At 35.3% G+C, this 17772-nt stretch overlaps 1 protein-coding gene across 1 annotated transcript in view; it reads left to right on the top strand.

Moving 5' to 3' along the window:
• LOC138693256 (uncharacterized) overlaps nt 1-17772 on the top strand; it is a 457072-nt gene that overhangs the window by 179324 nt on the left and 259976 nt on the right. The window contains exon 2 of the mRNA XM_069817092.1: nt 6217-6336. Coding sequence (XP_069673193.1) covers nt 6217-6336 — 120 coding nt within the window. The remainder of the gene's footprint in view (nt 1-6216; nt 6337-17772) is intronic.

Raw genomic sequence — 17772 nt, 5'->3', positions numbered from 1 at the left:
AAAACTTTTGGGTATTAGAACCTTAAAGGTAGGAGGTCAGTTACCGGAAAAAATTCATTGCGTTCGGATTTTTATTATAGTGTTGCTCACTTGTCCGCATTTCCTAATTAATCATCAAATAATGTTGTAATTTACCGCTAGAGCGCATTATTTCATTGTAGCGTCTTGAACTGAACTTTGAAATAAAATGAATAGCTCTGCAATTTAAATAAAATATGAAGGACATGCCTGGTTAATTTAGTACTTCCCCAATCTCATCCCATATGTTCTTTCTCCATATTACATTGCTATAATTCTAACTTCATAAATTACTAAGCTTTTATACTGTTGGACTTAATTCAGTAAACTTCTATTTCATTATACAGTGGACTCTTCTAAGTTCGACTGAACAGAATTGAAAGTTCAGTCCAATAAGGGTAGTGGATGTGGCAGGTGAAATGAATACAAATTCTTATTGGTTATCCATCAACGAATACAGTACTGTACTTGCATTTCCTACCCGCCCTGAGACTTGTGTATGCGCTTCTAGTACAGTCTCTCAAACGGCGCAATTCTCAAATAGAAAAAGAAGAGTTTATTAATTTAAAACCAGTGATTAAATATGGATGTCGTTAATCAATAAAATATTCTGTTTTTCTTTAACAAGAGTATCATAACAACAAATTCAACAATTTGGGACATCTGGCCGAAATCTAAGGCTGACCACTAGGATCCAGAATACAAAGCAGAGGTTAAATGAAAAATACAATATGATTGCGGAGAGAATACGGAACAATGATAAATTTAAAAATAAAGTACAGTTTGATTTCGGAGAAACATGAGATGAAAATACATTGAAGAATAATGAAATGAAGTGGAAAAAAAAAAAACATAGTATTATACAAGTGATTGTTTAAAATGGATAATGAATCTCTCATTAACTTACCATTAGACAAATTTTGTTAATGTCCTCATTAGAAAATTTAAGAGAAAGGAGAATGGTTTTGGTTAACTTAAATGAAGTTCCCCTAGCTCCAAAAAGAAGTCCTTTCACTTCCCATGTATTATTATTTATTTTGTAAACTGCATGCATTGTATTCTTCACCTGACATAATTAGGAACATTAAATCCAGACGTTTGAGATGGGCAGGGCATGTAGCACGTATGGGCGAATCCAGAAATACGTATAGAGTGTTAGTTGGAAGACCAGAGGGGGAAAAAGACCTTTGGGGAGGCTGAGGCGTAGATGGGAAGATAATATTAAAATGGATTTGAGGGAGGTGTGATATGATGATAGAGACTGGATTAATCTTGCACAGGATAGGGACCGATGGCGGGCATATGTGAGGGCGGCAATGAACCTGCGGGTACCTTAAAAGCCATTTGTAAGTAAGTATCACCACAAGACACAAAACAAGTTCCCATTCAAATGGCAAACCCATTTCTTAGTGCCCGTAGAGAGGCGTGTCCAATTCTCCTACGTAAGCAGTCGAACTTGATTTCTGTCGAACTTAAGAGCTTCCACTGTACCTTCAATATTACTACCGCGATTGGAGGTCTTTCAATCGATATATTTGCCATGCCATTCTTTATTTCGATCTTGGACCGTACGGAAATCCTTTTAGAATACCTAATGCTATTTCACAGCATAACATAGTTGCGTTTGTAGCTCACACAATAGCTACTTCAATTTTTTTTATTATCGATCCTTTTGAAAATATATTTAATTTAAAGGAAAACACCTTCGAGGTGTATTCCAGCAACATAAAATCCCTGTAGGTTATAATAAAAATAGAATAAATCGCAAGTAATTTAAATTGTAAATCTGTGCATGTTGTAAACCACCGTCAACTAGATTGTTGCTGGTTGCTGCTCAACGTTACTGCAGTTGGTGGTGTGGGCGGGCTCACCTAGCTTACAGGAGGTTTAAGGCTCCAGAGTTGTTTTGCCATTTAAATGCCGATGGAACAAACCAGAGCGAGTCGGGATTAAGGCATTAGAGCGGGTTGTCGCTGTAAGCTGCCTCGAATATTAAACACTTTTACACCGCCTGCACTTTCGTCGCATAGGCACGGGGACCGCAATTCGATTCCAGATTACAACATTCAGAAGGAAAAGCTTTCGGTGCCAGGAAATGGAAACCTTATTTTATGTGTCACTGTGGATTTCTCGACGAAAAATACGCTTCTTACTTATCGCTGGTTTCTAATGGAATTTGCTTAGGAGGGCTGCTAAAGAAAATGCATCTTGCCCTATACCCATGATCGTTCGCGTGGTCTTACGGTTAAGTAGTACCATTAGATCCGAGGTAATGTAATGTGCAGACTGCGGATCAGGGTACCGAAACGCATAAAGTTACGAACGCACGGACCACTGTTTTGTGTAGATCGAGGGGAATGGGAGGGTGAGAGTGCAGTTAGTCCTTGCCTTAACATGTGAACATTCAGTCACAGTAGGACACAAAATAAATGTTCACGTTCACAAATATAATATATACAGTGCATTTCTAGTATCTACAACAGCCGTGGCGAAAATGTGATCATACGCCGAGCCACTCTGTAGCCTGGAGGGAGGCGGACACCCGAAAGGGAAGTGAAGCAACTGTCTGACTTATTAACGGATTTTCATTTTCCTTACAACAAGCACTTAAATATAATTTTGTACAGTGTAAGATTACAAACTAGTTTTTAGTACGTGTAACGAAGAAATAAATTAATAAGAAAACATAGGACACATTATTACAACCTAAAATTAACTTTCAGAATGTCTCTGCGACAGTTTCAAAATCAGGAATTATGTCACTTACTGCCAGTCGTAGTTGATCACGAAGGTATTTGTCTGTTAGTGGTGATCTAAATTTGGTTTTCACTATTTTCATTGTTGGAAATAATTTTTCACAAACGTAAGTTGTAGCGAACATGCTTCAACAGAGCAAGCGAAAGAACGAAGCTTCGGATATTTATTTATTTTTGACAAAGATTTGAAAAGTTCAACATTTGTAAAGTCCTTACATCTAGCTTTCATTTAATATCTCGTTGTAAATCTGAGAGTTTAAATTGTAGATCTAAACGCATTACTCGTACATCTGCTGAAAAAGGATCGACGTACAGAGTTAATAATAATAATAATAATAATAATAATAATAATAATAATAATAATAATAATAGAGACACTGAAGACGACGACAAATAGCGTCGAAACGGGCCGTCTGTCGAAGGTAAATACCTTTTTAACAATTTTAACACTTTTAATGTGTGACAGAGTAAATTTTATGTTAATAATAATAATAATAATAATAATAATAATAATAATCTTTTAATGTTTCATGAGTAACATATATAACCGTTTTCCTCGTAATACTTGTGAACAAACCATACATTTAATATTCTCATATTGGCAGCAAAAAAATGCGTCCTCCCATCCTACTTGAAACTTTCGTTTTTGTGGAGGTACATGGTTTCGAGAGAGACATTGCGACGATACGCCACTCGCAGGTCAGAGACAAATACAAATGGAACGGAGTTTGACTCCAGTGAGTGAGAGGGTGGGAGTTGGAGGAGGTAGGAAGCAAGAGAGCATAGCTATCATTGCGAGCCACAATGTGCTCGTGATTCACATTTTCGCCACGGCTGATCTACAACAAATATTTGCCTACATTACACATTTCAACTTACATTATACTATACAAGTTTTAAAAATATAAAATTTGTGTATGAACAAAAAAGAAAAAAAATATGCAGTACTTACATGAAATACATTTGTTCACAATTCAATGCACCGAATTACAAGGTACCGAGTACATTTGCAACGTATCGAAAGAAAAACATCTCCTACTTTCACTCAAATTAACTTTTTTTTCAAGAAACGCTAAAGGAATGTTGGCATGTATCAACATTATACACAAATCTCTTTTTTATATTTTATATCTGATTTTGATGTTGATGGCCAGTTTTTACTATATAATTAAATATTTTATACGTATGTACCTTTTGCAATTACATTGCTTTTGAAAGAATCGAGTTTCATCTGTCCTTAGACTTTAACAATTTGCAAAATTCAGTGCTTTTTTCCTTTAATAAGAAAACATTCCTTTCCGAACTTCTCTATACGTTCGTTCTGAAGGGAACGCTTGGTGCTCTTCATTTTCGACATGTTCCTCAGTAGTGTGAATTATGAAACAGGGAAATTAACACTAACACAATTATGCATGTATAAATAATCAAATAAATAAATGAAAATAAATAAAATATACTTGTTTACTCAAAGGATTTCAGGTACAAGTGGTGATTGCAAGGACCCACGCCAAGTAGAATTAGAAAAGAAGTAATGTAATTTATTATGAAATCAACTGTACTCTCTCAGTGCCATCCCACCCCGTGGGTCATGACGTTATGTATACTCCGTGCGTTCTAAACTTCAGTGTCTCGAATCGGTGACCCTAGGTCGCAGTCTGGTAATGTATTTCCGGCTAATATTTACTAGTCATTCTTGACCACTTTCAAATTTGAGATATCACAGTGGCCTATAGACTATGAGTTGCCCAACTGTTCATAGATTTTTTTCCACCTTCAACCTGCAGTCCACTGGCATACGCATTCACCTGTTTTCCCATTAATTAATTTGTCCTTGTAAAAGTTTTTCATAATGTATACATTGATTTTATAAATCTTTGTTCTGCTGCTGGTGTAAATGAAAAAAATGAAACTTCATGTAGTGGTTTTAATGGAAAACCAATTAACGAAACTATGGTCGACTGCTAGTAAACTGAATTAAAATACAAATTCATGCAGTGGCTTGAAAGGAAATTAATGAATTACATTGTGGCCTGTGTAGAGAGAAATGAATGTCACAATAATTTCAGTTTTACAATAAAAAATATCTGTGTACTGGCTTGAATTGTTCACGTGTTTCCATGTATAAGCAGGATAAGTACATTTAGAATAACTATATTTATTTGTTAAGACGCTATAATTCTTCGTAGCTGATATGTTTTCTTCTGTTTCCGGTAAGATTTTCTCATTGTCATTGCTAGTCTTCTTGCTTATGTTGCCGTGCGCTTACTCTTGAGTTTCCGTGGTAACATAGCCTTACTCTTTTATAGCACTTCGTATTTCATTAAAGTAATGAATCCCAGAAAATATTTCTCAGGTTGTCGCTAGGCAGCTTTTACGTTGTGATTCTCAAACTATATGAATTTAAATTTAGTCTCGTAGTCTGAGTGTTTTTTTAAGGGTTTGAGGAACTCTGCGGTTTACATTTTACTGCAATGAGTTGCTATTCATTATTATAAAAATAATTATGTTTGTACTACAGCTAAAATGAAAGGGCCTTGCACAAGATGAAGAAATATTTAATAACTCTTTAGTCTACAAGTTGTATTTTAACCTGATTGCTATCTCTTAGCCCTTTAAGGAAAATTATTTTCTGTAGTTTAGAAATATCGCGTTGGTTAACAATCTTCGCTCGGAGAGAGAATAAGCGAGGAACAAGTAGTGAATAAATACTCCGCTGTGCAATGTTTCTTTTTCTTAACATGTAATTGACTTCGCATGATATTAAAACAGAAATGAAGCTTTTTATTAAGGTTTTAACAGTTTTTATGTAGCATTTGATAGATTTATCACTCGTAGCCTAGGAGATTATAGATTAAAAAGAAGTGACCATGACTCATTTTTTAAGAAAAATGAGAAAAATAAGCTTCATGCAGTAAGTTTAATTTCCATCGAAATCTATCGAGATAAGGTAGGGTGCAGAATTGGTGCAACGATTTTAGATATGGGAGGAGAAAATGCGATCTCACAAGGAGTTCAGATTGACCGCAGAAAATGTTGATGGTATGGATGATAGATCATGAGAAATCGTAGATTTGACACTGGAGTATTGTTAAAGTAACAGGCTTCTCAAACAGTATAGATCTCGTATTTTATTTCAATAAGATTTCATAAAAGAAAAATCATATAATCCACAGTTTGGAAGATAGTTTGGGTTTGTAGTAAAAAAAAACCTCCATTTTTTCACAGACATTCGGTCGTTTTATAAACATCAGGGGATTTCACATGAGATAAGGACAGAAGTGGAAGGAATGTCCTTAAACTTCTGGTAGAACCTTTAGGCCTATATATTGTTTAAAAGTGTTGAACTTCATCTGTAGTCAGTATATTAAGTGAATAATCAAGGGGATTTGAAGTGATGGTTTACTCCGATATTATTCACTTACGCCCATTTCTGTTATTGCAGATGTGTGCTCTCTACGTCAGTTCCGATGCAACAATGGCCGCTGTATTCCGCTCACCTGGATGTGTGAAGGCGAGGACGACTGTGGTGACGGCAGCGATGAATCTTCACCAGAATGTCACGGTAAGTGAAGTTGGGTGACGATGGTGGTGGAATCTTCAATGCTAGCTGTTGAATTTATTTTCTTCCTGTGCCTTTCTTTCAGATCATAATATTTTCTCCTGTACATATCTTTGCTTTGGGATATGCTGTTATTTATCAGACATTCATAGGTTACATCTGTTTCTTTGCTGTGATGCTAATGGAATTTGTTACGAATTTTTCTGTATATAGTGTTAATAAGTAACTTCTTACACCTTCATTTTATTACTGTATAACTTGTAAGACTGTATTTCTGTCTCTGAAAACTTAACACTTGAAGTTCTTCCAACATTTCCTTCTAAAACAGAACAGTAATTATACAACACGTGCTCACATATGCGAAAGTCTATCGTTCACTAAATTCGAGTTGTAAAAATTATTTGGGCAAACTTTGGAGAAAATGAATCCCAGATATACTGACCCTCCTAAATAACATGGATGTTAGTTCACTTTCCTTGAATGTTGATTCTATCACATCGGTGTCGATAATTACAGTTTAAAAGAGTATTCCGTTAGAATAATTTACTGCGAATAAATAGCCGAGACTGAATTTTATTAACGTTAGATTGCCCGGGGCACTACTGGATTACCGTTAGTGTGGCCGGACCTCGTGGATTCCCGTTAGTTTGGCTGGGGCTCTGCTGAATTTCCGTTAGGTTGGCCGTGGCACTACTGGATTATCGTTCGTGTGGCCGGGGCTCTACTGAATTCCCGTTAGTTTGCCCGGGGCTCTTGTAGATTCCCGTTGAGGTGGTCGGGGACCTACTGGATTCCCGTTAGGGTGGCCTGGGCTCTGCTAGATTTCCGATGAATGTAAAGCTGAACTAAGTCCATGTTTCTGCTACCATCGAATACGAATTATGGTTGTGATGAATGACGACATAGATGCTACGTGGAACTTTGGCCGATGAAGCTATGTCTTGCGAACTGTTCGTACTTTTAACTGTAAGCTTCACTTCGTTCAGTGGGCTGTATTTTTTCTTTCAGCCTAATGATCTTCAGATTGTTTTTTTTTTCGGTCGAACGGCGAAATCCAGAGAAATTAGTGGTCCACCGGCTTAGACCTCACACTAAGTAGCTAAATCGGCTCAAAGGTCGCTTGTAAAGACATTAAATCAGCCGTTTAGTTCTCTTTCCCACACTTTTTCTATTATGTTGTGTAATAACACAGTAAACGTAGACGTTTTTTATTAGAACTACAGGATGGAAGTGAAATAATCGTGCAGACATTCAGAGAAAATAGCTGATGTTGTATGTTTAACACCATATTTGGTGGAAAGTCCATAGTTTTCTCATAAAAAATGTTTTTTTTTCCCAAATGATTAACATCTTCGTATTCGGTAACTGTTGTGAATAGGATCGTGAGATATATATATATATATATATATATATATATATATATATATAAATATATAAATATACATATACATCTGTCGGTTGCACATTTAATAAAGAATCGTTTATCCATCTGCTGTATTTCAATAGCGTGGCCGGTTTTCGTGTAAATTTAATTTAAAAACCACTAATTTGAAACCACTGACCGTTGCAAGAAGTTTGCAAAATTGTAGCCAGAAAGGGAGATGGAAGGTAGTTCACCAAAACAGACCTGAGTTCGTTGACCTCTTACTTCTGTATTACTAGAAGAAGGACGCGGCGATGTTGCCAGACTGCTGAAACTTTGAACTCAAATCTATATTTAACCGTGCATTTAATCACAAAACGTAATATAGGTTTCCTATTCATTTAAGTGTATCCTGTCGTCCTTTACAATCTGCAGCATTATTTCACTTCACTCTTTATAGTGATTTTAGTCTCTTAAATTAGAAATTTGCTTTCCTATCTTGAGAGAGGGCAATTTTCCTTACACTGTTCATGAAACCAGACGAATATAAAAGTATTCTTATCTGTTTCTTCGAACGCAATCATACTTAGAGGAATGTAATTTATCCTCTACTGACTCAGCATAGATTACAAATTTCCTTAAGCATATTTTATCCATTGTGGCACAGACATTGCAGTTTCGGTAGCTTGCTATTTCTGTGAATCGATCTTTCATAGGAACCCACTGTTGAAAACTAACATACGCTTACCTTGTAATTTTATCTTAACGCAGAAAAATTATCTCTCGTCTAAATAGCCTTCATGGGTTCTGTTGACATAGCGATATTGTTCAGTTAACTGTTCCTTCTAGTGCGTAGTATTAGTCGTCACACACAAGCTTTCCGTTTCAACGTATCAGAGAATGGTATATTATCGAAAGTAAATTCTTCAATTACTTAGCCGATACTTTTCGCATTCATAAAACTCCATTCTATAGATTGTTCTGTATATCTCCACTTAGTAGATATTCCAAAAATTTAAATGTTTACAAGTTAGAATACAATGTCGTTCGCTTAAAGACTTTTGCTTAAAGACAGATTTCGGGTAACAGTTACTTAATACTAGGTGGAGGATTTTAGCATATTTTCATGTTTTATTCCTTAATTGGAAATTATATTTTACCGTTATATAAATGCTTTCCAAATTATTTGCAACCAAAGATTTTATAGTGTATATATTTAAGGGATTAATGCATATTTCAGCTTTTAGCACATATAAAAGCATATTTTGTTGTTTTTAAGCATTCTAGTGCTTAAACCGAGATTAAGAACACAGGAAAACAGAAACAAATGTGTAGTACAGAAGAAAAGCTGACATTGAAACACATTACATACAGTTACATTTTATTTATTGCAATCTGACAACCAACATGTAGATAGTGCACTGTTGTCGGCGAATCATTGTGGGCAATTCCGAGGCAATCAACAAAACACTTTACAATTAAATGCATTGCCGATCCTGCGATGTTGAAAGGAGCTTCTCATCAATTAAAAATTCTTGTGGACAATAGAAGTCCTTCGCCATGGTCTAAGGCATTCTGCCTAGAACTCGCGTTACAGAATGCGCACTGGTTCGCGTCCCATGGGGAAGAAATTTTCTCACGAAATTTCGGCCATTGTATGGGACCTGTGCCCACTCAGCATAGTCATGCACAGGCTTCGAGACTTCGGACCCAATGGAGCAGTTCAGTGGGAAATTCGCATAACGGCGTACTGAGTATAGTGGTAAAGCGTACAGTGAGTTGGGGTACTGTAGAATGAATGTCAACAAATACGCAAAGGGAAACGCTCTGGATTTGAAGGTTCTGACGAATATTTTGGTTTTCATACAAACTGTGTCTGAAACTATTACACGGTTAGAAAAGTCAGAGAAAGAGATACCGGAAGCCCTCAAATTAATTTAGAAAATGATGCAGAGAATTAATGAGACATCAAGTACACTGGTTACTGAACGTGTAAAACAGAAGTGGAAATCAATTTTATGTAAAAATAACGGATATGGAACATTGTGTAACATAAACAGCAAATTAGGGGACATAGTCACCCGAGACATAGAGTCTATTAGAGACTGCAATAATGATATGATTTTTCGTTTTGCTCCTGCCACGTCATGCGACGTAGAGCGCAGCTTTCTACAGTACAAACTTTGGCAGATAACCGAAAAAGATTTATGTTTGAGACACTGAGAATGTATCTTCTAGTACATTGCAATTCGGTACTGTAACTGCACTTCCTAAAGACGACCAATAGGATAAATAAAAAAATTAAAATTGCTACATGCTTATTTCCACCATTAATACTATGTATAATTAAACACAAATGCTTATAAAAGACAGGAGAATAAATGCTTTTCACATTCTTTTGATATTATCATTGTGCAATGTATATTTACTTTCAGAATGTACATATGTGTGTTTCCCCATACCACCGTACTCTACTCTAAATAGCAACGTTGTTACATCAACACATCTCTATCTACCTGCAGCGAGTCAACAACCTATAGTGCATACACAGTAAACTTATTGTATCGGGTCCAAAGTCTCGAAGCCTGGTCATGCACTTGGGGAGCTACGATACGTAACGAAATCCGGTTACGAAAGCCAGCTAGAACGGCTGGTCTTATGGAAGTTTACTTTATGTATTATAGGTGATTCGGTATAATCTCAATGTTGTTTTTAGAGCCTTTTTAGGCGCCTAAGATACCATTTTTAGTGCCTTAACTTCCGATGTCCAGTAATCAGATTAAAGTGGCGTGGCATAATGATTGTAAGGTTATATAATGATCGCAAGTCATTTTGTGTTCCCACGTATAGTATTTAATCAAACCATAAACACTTTGTAAGTACGTCAATGATAAGCATGAGTGGCAGCGGCATTGGAATTGTACAGAAGGCCTTGAGAATCGTCCCGCTTTCGACGTGTACGGAAGCATCTATAAATACAGTGCTTGGTTCATTGCGACTAACATGCGTTACACTTTACTGATAATTTGTCAAGCCAGTCGCAGATAAGATCGGTAAAGCTTTCTTGTTACGGTTACGATGTTATAAGAGTTGGTTTATTTTTTTGAGATAATGATCTATAAAACAATGAAGATAACAGCGGTGATAGTGGCGATGCTAGCTGTGATAATATTACATAATACAGGGACATCATTTTATTTTTACTTCAATTTTTATTGTACCTGCGTTTCTAAATGTACTTGACTCCCACCCCTTTCACTAATGTTCTTCCTAACGCCAGTCACACAAACTTACGGCCGCTGTTGCTAGCAATGAAATTAACAATACAGGGTAAAGTGTGTTTCAGAAATATGTTGCATTTTCTATAGAAGAAAAAGCTTATATTATTGAAGTTTATTTTTACACAAGTATGGTGTGTAGCATAACTGAATTTATCTGTGTGGGCTGAGCACAAGTGAAGATTAGAGTTACCGAAAGTACGGTACCCTATAATATGGTACGGTACTTAACAGCATTATTTAAACAAGAGTTTTGTTTTACTATTTGTAGGTATGAAGGACGTTGATGGAAACTGGAATTACAATATAACCGAACGTGAACAACAGTTTTTCTTTTTTTCCTCACAATTTCCTGATTATATCATTACGGAATATTTTCGTAGAAATGTCATTAATCTGGTAGATAAATTTAGAGCAACAGAGTGTACAGAAAGGAAGAAAAGTGTAAGATGGCCAACAAAGGTGACAGAAGATGCTGTAGAGGATGCTAGAGAAAGAATGCAGCGAGGTCGTAATAAGTCGGTCAAGAAGTTAGCTGTAGAAATTGGGGTTCCTTACGAAAGTGCTCACAAAATTCTCAGGAATAAATTAGGTTAGTAATATGCTCAATAAAGTAGACATTACATAATGTATATAACCGCCTGAAGATTTGAGTTTTTGAAAAAAATTGTTACTATGCTACTGTTTTTTTTATAAAATACTGTAAAGTAATGACCAAACTGAAAATTGTAATACTATATTTCCTGTAACATAAATGGATACATTACTTTTCTCTCCTCCTATAGCTAGTAAAATGATTTGTTTACATATTACACTGGCAACTCCAAACTCCTGTAATGGAAGGGGGGTAACAGTGTTTCCGAGTATAGCCAGGTTAATGTTAAAAATGTTAGTAAAAATAAAGTGATGTCCCTGTATTAAAAGAAAATAATGTAAAATGTATATATTGTAAGTTTCTGTTACTAAGTAGGTACACTTAGTACCGATTAAACAAACAGATGTTAAAACTTGTTTAATCAGTGTAATATATTTTCTTCATTAACACAAATTTCAAATTTATTTACAATGAGTAAATAAGAAATGCACATAAATAGTTTGGTTAATTATTTTTAGGCTATACAGGCGAGGTTCAGTCCTCTCCTCCTCCCATCCTACTACTTTCTACAAATCCTCGTCTTGCAAGGCGGGCTGCGTTTCATATGACGTCACCTACGTTGATGTTCTGCCGACGACTGCTGTACATGTTACCTGCACACAGAAAAGCTTCGTTCATTTTGATGTGTTCCAGCAAATATTTTTGCGTAAATTGTATCATTCATCATCTGCGGTAATATTCTAGTTATTTGTAGCATATATGTAATTACATAATTTTGTATCCTAGGAATTGTAATTTTATTTCTTATCCGAGACACTTCGCTTCACTTAACCACCATCATTATGGAAGTCAAATTTTAAGTATTTTCAAAGAATAAAACTCAAATTCATCAGCTAACAAAGTTCAGAATACGATGAAAGAGGAACTTAAACTGAGAAGGGATTCGATCCGACACCGGGATGGGAATCCGTTGTGACTTAGTGGATAAAGCATCAGCACGTAGAGCTGAAAACCCGGGTTCAAATCCCGATGCCGGAGAGAATTTTTCTCCGTTCTACTACTCTTTCATCGTACGATGAAGCAGAATGTCTGGATGAAAACATTATATTATGTACTTCGGTACATTAAAATAATGTATAAAGTTCAGAATGCTAAAGCAGTGTTAAAAATTTTCTTTAAGGGGTAGGTACAGTTCACAGCAGTAAAATTTTGGAAATATTCAGCATTTTTTCCTCCATTACTGTATCTTGTACAATAATGAAAATTATTGTGTAAAACACTGTCCTGCTATATGAAAAAAAATATTTTTACGGTTTAAAAAAATTACTATTTTTTTTTTTTCAAATTCATTTCACTGTGCAGTGATATGATGAGTTTCCCACATAACTCAAAAACTATCTAACATTCTGTGATGAAAATTGCTGTGTGTATTTATGGATGTCGTATCTACAATATGATGCAAGATTACTTCTCTACCGTTGATAGATTATCTAATATAAAATAAATTCATGAAAAATGGTCAATTATCAGTATTTTATTCTAAAAGAAAATAAAAATATATATTATTTACTAAGTAATGTAGTTGAAAGAGCATGATATTGTAAACATGAGTTTCAGCAATAAAATAAAAGAGAACATAAAAAAGTTAACAAGTTTGAGTTATGAGGGAAAGGCTTCATTACTGCACAGTGAATTACCACCATTATGAATTTTGAGAAAAAAAAATATAATTTCTTTTTAAATCTTAAAATATATATATATATATTCATATAGCAGGACAGTGTTTTAAGCATACCAATATTCATTATTGTACAAGATACAGTAATGGAGAAAAAAAAATGTTGAATATTTTCAAAAAAAAATTACTGCTGGAAGGTGTACGTAACCCGTTAAATTGATCTTAACTTATTTTGCTGTTTTCTTACGTATGTTATGTTCTCAGTGAAATTGTTACGTTTACGATTAGGTTTTTGAGTATAATTTAGTCGGTGGTGCTGAATTGATGGCCAACGAAACATTTTGTATCGTGAGAAGTTGACTTCACGTTTATTCGTAATGCAACTTTAAACTAATTTTCTGAAATTTCTATTGTTTTTTCATTACAAACAAAAGAAATTCGTAGAAAATCTTAATTTTCTTAACTTATTAGTGGTGGAAGGCAACTTATCATGATGACTGTCCTAAGTCACTGTACAAGCGGCTATCCGAGAGCAGATACTTCACTAATGCCGAGTAATACCTTTTGCAAAGGAGCTTATTACGTGTTATTGTGACAAAGACTTTTTTTTTTCTTCTTTAATGGGAAAGGGAAAGATTGTACATCTCCAATGCGGAGGGCTTTATATTGCGTTATTCATTTCTGCAGCCTCCGGGTAACCATGGCAACTAATACAGACTGTTATTGTTCACAGTTACGAGCGCTAGATGGCAGAAGTGAATGTAAGAGCTAACAGAGATTTTTTTCTTCTTCTCCCTCGTTTCTTCCGTAGTTATTATGTCTTGCTTGCCCATTATTCCTTCTTCGTATGGCTTAGCCAAGGAAAAGAAATGGAGACGAGATTTAAATGGGCTGAGCAGTCTGCGCAAATGTTGACATTAATTCGCCTGTGTTAGCTGACGGGTTCAGAATATGATTTAAATGTAATAAGATAGATTTTAGGTATCAGACTGTGTGCCGCTGTTTTATTCTTTCTCTAAGGTGGATGCGAAGTTAACTTGATCTTAATAATTTTTCCCTATTTAAAATTAAGTATTCTGTTCAAACTTGAAGATAAGAAATCCTTAAATTAAATCTTGTAAGATATATGATATCTTGAAGTAGGCCTGAATCTTTTGACATACTTAAATAATAAATAGCTATCAAATTCCCAAACTTGACATACTATGTGCATACTATTTCCTTGACATCACTAATTAAAATATAGACAGAAGGCTGAAAACTACACGCTTTAATAAATCATAAATATACAATTTATAAATATTTATGCAAATACTTGTAAAAAATTTTTAAATATCCTAATCTAGTCAATTCTAATGGTTCTAGTATTAAATATAAAAAGTTATGTATAGATTTTATAAATAACGTAAAATTTTGTTATTGTTTTGTTTTCTTACCATTTTACTCAAAGGGTTCAATATTATAAACTATTTCATTCATGAGTTACCACAAGCTTAAGTAGTCCTACATTTTTTCATTACCTGATTTTGTTATCCTGTTCAATCACCCTGATTTCACTACTGACCATTCGATATACTGGGTGTTCATTTCAAAGTGTGTCATGACGTCACTGTTGTTGGGTCACCGATTTGAAGCGAGTTTCAGCTTATATGTTAGAAAAGTTGCCTATTATTTCAGGCGTTCTTCAATCTGAACTTGAGAACGTGTACGGTATAACTTGAACGTCGTGGCAACAGATGGCGGTCTGTACGGTCTGTGTGCTACCATAACCTCTTTCGAACTGTGTTTTGCGCCGGCAAGTCGTACGCAGGGTATTTGTTATCATCGGTTGCGTACGGTAACATTCCACAACACAAATCAAATGCTCCGTGTCCATGTTGACCGTCGAAGTTAATGTCAACAAATACGTAAGTAATCGTCTTAACCCTCTCCCCATATCCCGACAGTACGTATTTCCAAACAGTTCACATTCCTGCCACTACCGGCGTTACCGTACGTATCGGCACGTACTCTTCAGAATGAACGCCGTACTTGCTAGCCAACTTCTCTGCCTCTTAGATTATACACCTGAGCTGCGGAAGTGTAGGAAGATTGAATTCTCTAGGCTCGTCAGCTAGCCACATGACGGCATACAGCGAGCCAAGACACATTTTGAACTGAACACCCAGTAGAATTATCACCTAAAAAAAAAGGAAACTTTTTACCTTGCCACAGCTTGTGTAAAAAAAATGTACTCAGCAAGATGAAATGGTTGGGTTTTTATTGATGCCTACTTAAAGATTAATAGGGAAATAAACTTGGAGGTCAAGTTGAGATAAGGCAATATAGAAACATTGAATGAACATATTTAGTCATCTACGTGAAGACAGGATAGGCTAGATAACGTAAAGAAGTTCAGAGTAAACTTTTTATCTAGATAAAATAGAAAACAGAAGAGTAAAAATGCAGAACTAGATAACCCTGAACTTCAAGTACAAAGAAATTTCTTAGAATAGGCCTAATTCGTTCTTTTCTCATTTATAAAGTACGATTCCTGGAGCTTCTTTGCTTGGATTAGTTTGTACTTTTCATCTGTAAGTTAATGATCGTCAGTTTTGAAACATCCTATATATCAGATTAGATATTCCATGTTATTAAATGACAACATATAAAAGACAACAACCATTAGGATTTCCACTGTCGAAAATAATTTTTTGGTAACGCTCGCTAGATGGAAGTACAACTGAAAACTATTAGCCTACTCCATGCAGTTCCATCAGGGTTATAACGTGACTTCTTTTGCAGTCGCTAGATGGCAGCACAGTGAAATTGATATTTGTCTTGAAAGTGCATTAGGCCAAACAATCTGATATAATGAGTAATCTAGCTTGAAAATTCCCTGAAGACATTTTGTTCACAATTGCGTTATGTCCATATATTGCATTCTAAGGATGAAGTTTAATGATTTATATAGTTTGAATTCCTTAAAGTCGCTAAATTTAAGCCAAAAGATTTGTTAATAGTCACTGTTACGATGGAAATTCCCTCCATTTTCCACCAGTTTCTGTCAAAATCCTTCAATTTGTGAAAGTGGGTAGGTCTATAGGGGATTTTGAATCTACAGGATTCATTATGATAGGCTATGGTTTATAACATAAATTGTAAGGAATATGACTGCTTTGAAATACCTGCATGGCCAGCAGGTCGGCGCAAAATGAGGTGCATAAGCCGTTTAGTACAATATTTAAGCAACATATTTATACAGATGATGAAATGAAGGCGAGTTTATATTTAAATTAAAATTAGAATTACAAATTGACGTACATTGGTATCGTTCAGAAATGCAAATATATAAAACCCCTCCGTCAATCAACTTACAATATATTTGCAAATTGTTACGTCACATAGTCCCAACGGCACTTGTTTTTCCATCCGTGCTCTCCATTCATATCCTTGTCCCTGGAGGGCTCCCAAGTATATAAATGGTGTAGTGTGCACTAAATATAAATGACTGCCCTCATATTACGTCAGACAAAGCACTGAGCAGCCAGCCTAAAGCGTGCTTGCACATATTCCAGCTTAATTTGTATGTGTAGATCATAGTTATATTGTTTCTTGGCCTGTGGATGAGAATTTGAGCAAAAAATTTGTACTTTCTTCATTCCGACACGGATGCTCCTATTGGTGCTACTTTTGTGTCTTCTGTACAAAAAATCACTTCTACGTGAATTACACATTTTCCTTTCTATTCAGGCTAAATTTACAGTCTGCAGTCCTTCAGAATGACGATTCATAGTTGATGAATACTACTATCCACACACTTGTTGGGGCAATCCCCATCCACAAAGATTACGGCCAATGTGAAAAAATTCCAGGTACTCTATACTGTAGCTTACGTGCATATGTTGCGTTGTTACACCCAGTTCTCCAAAACCGTTGCGACAGTGGTAACGTCAGGGTGGTGTGATTTAGGTGACTAGGTACTTTGTAAACTTATATACTCGTATCTTATCTAAAGAAACATGTGAGAAAGAAAACTTTCTTTGTAACAGTGTCGTAATCATTACTCATTAAAAGTCTCTTCATATCACCTTTTCCGCAGTTCAGATTGAAAAATGTAATAACAGTAGCAATATCAATTTGTTTACATGTGAAACCTAACATTTTAAACGTGCCGTGGATTATTTTACAAGGAGGATAAGGTAGTAATATTGCAATTCCACTAGGTTGGATCGGCAGTGAAATAAAAACCCAACGTAACAAGTGGGGAAAACATTTATAGTTAATAACGGCCAACATTAAAATTAATTCAACAATTTAACATTCAGATTGAACAATGCTTAAATAAAAAGATACCTTTCATCATTCCTTCATACATATAAATACAATTGATCTCAAATTGATTCAATTATCATTAACACTACAAGTTCACAAGGATATAATTTAGAGTTGTTCATATTTGGTAAATATGGTTTCCGATGTGCACTTATAACATAACTAAATACCAGCTACCATGGCAGAGATCATAAAATTACTGGTTGTAAAT

This window comes from Periplaneta americana, chromosome 17 (assembly GCF_040183065.1).
Source record: "Periplaneta americana isolate PAMFEO1 chromosome 17, P.americana_PAMFEO1_priV1, whole genome shotgun sequence".
NCBI lineage: Eukaryota > Metazoa > Arthropoda > Insecta > Blattodea > Blattidae > Periplaneta > Periplaneta americana.
This window is presented reverse-complemented; position numbering and strand designations above follow the sequence as displayed.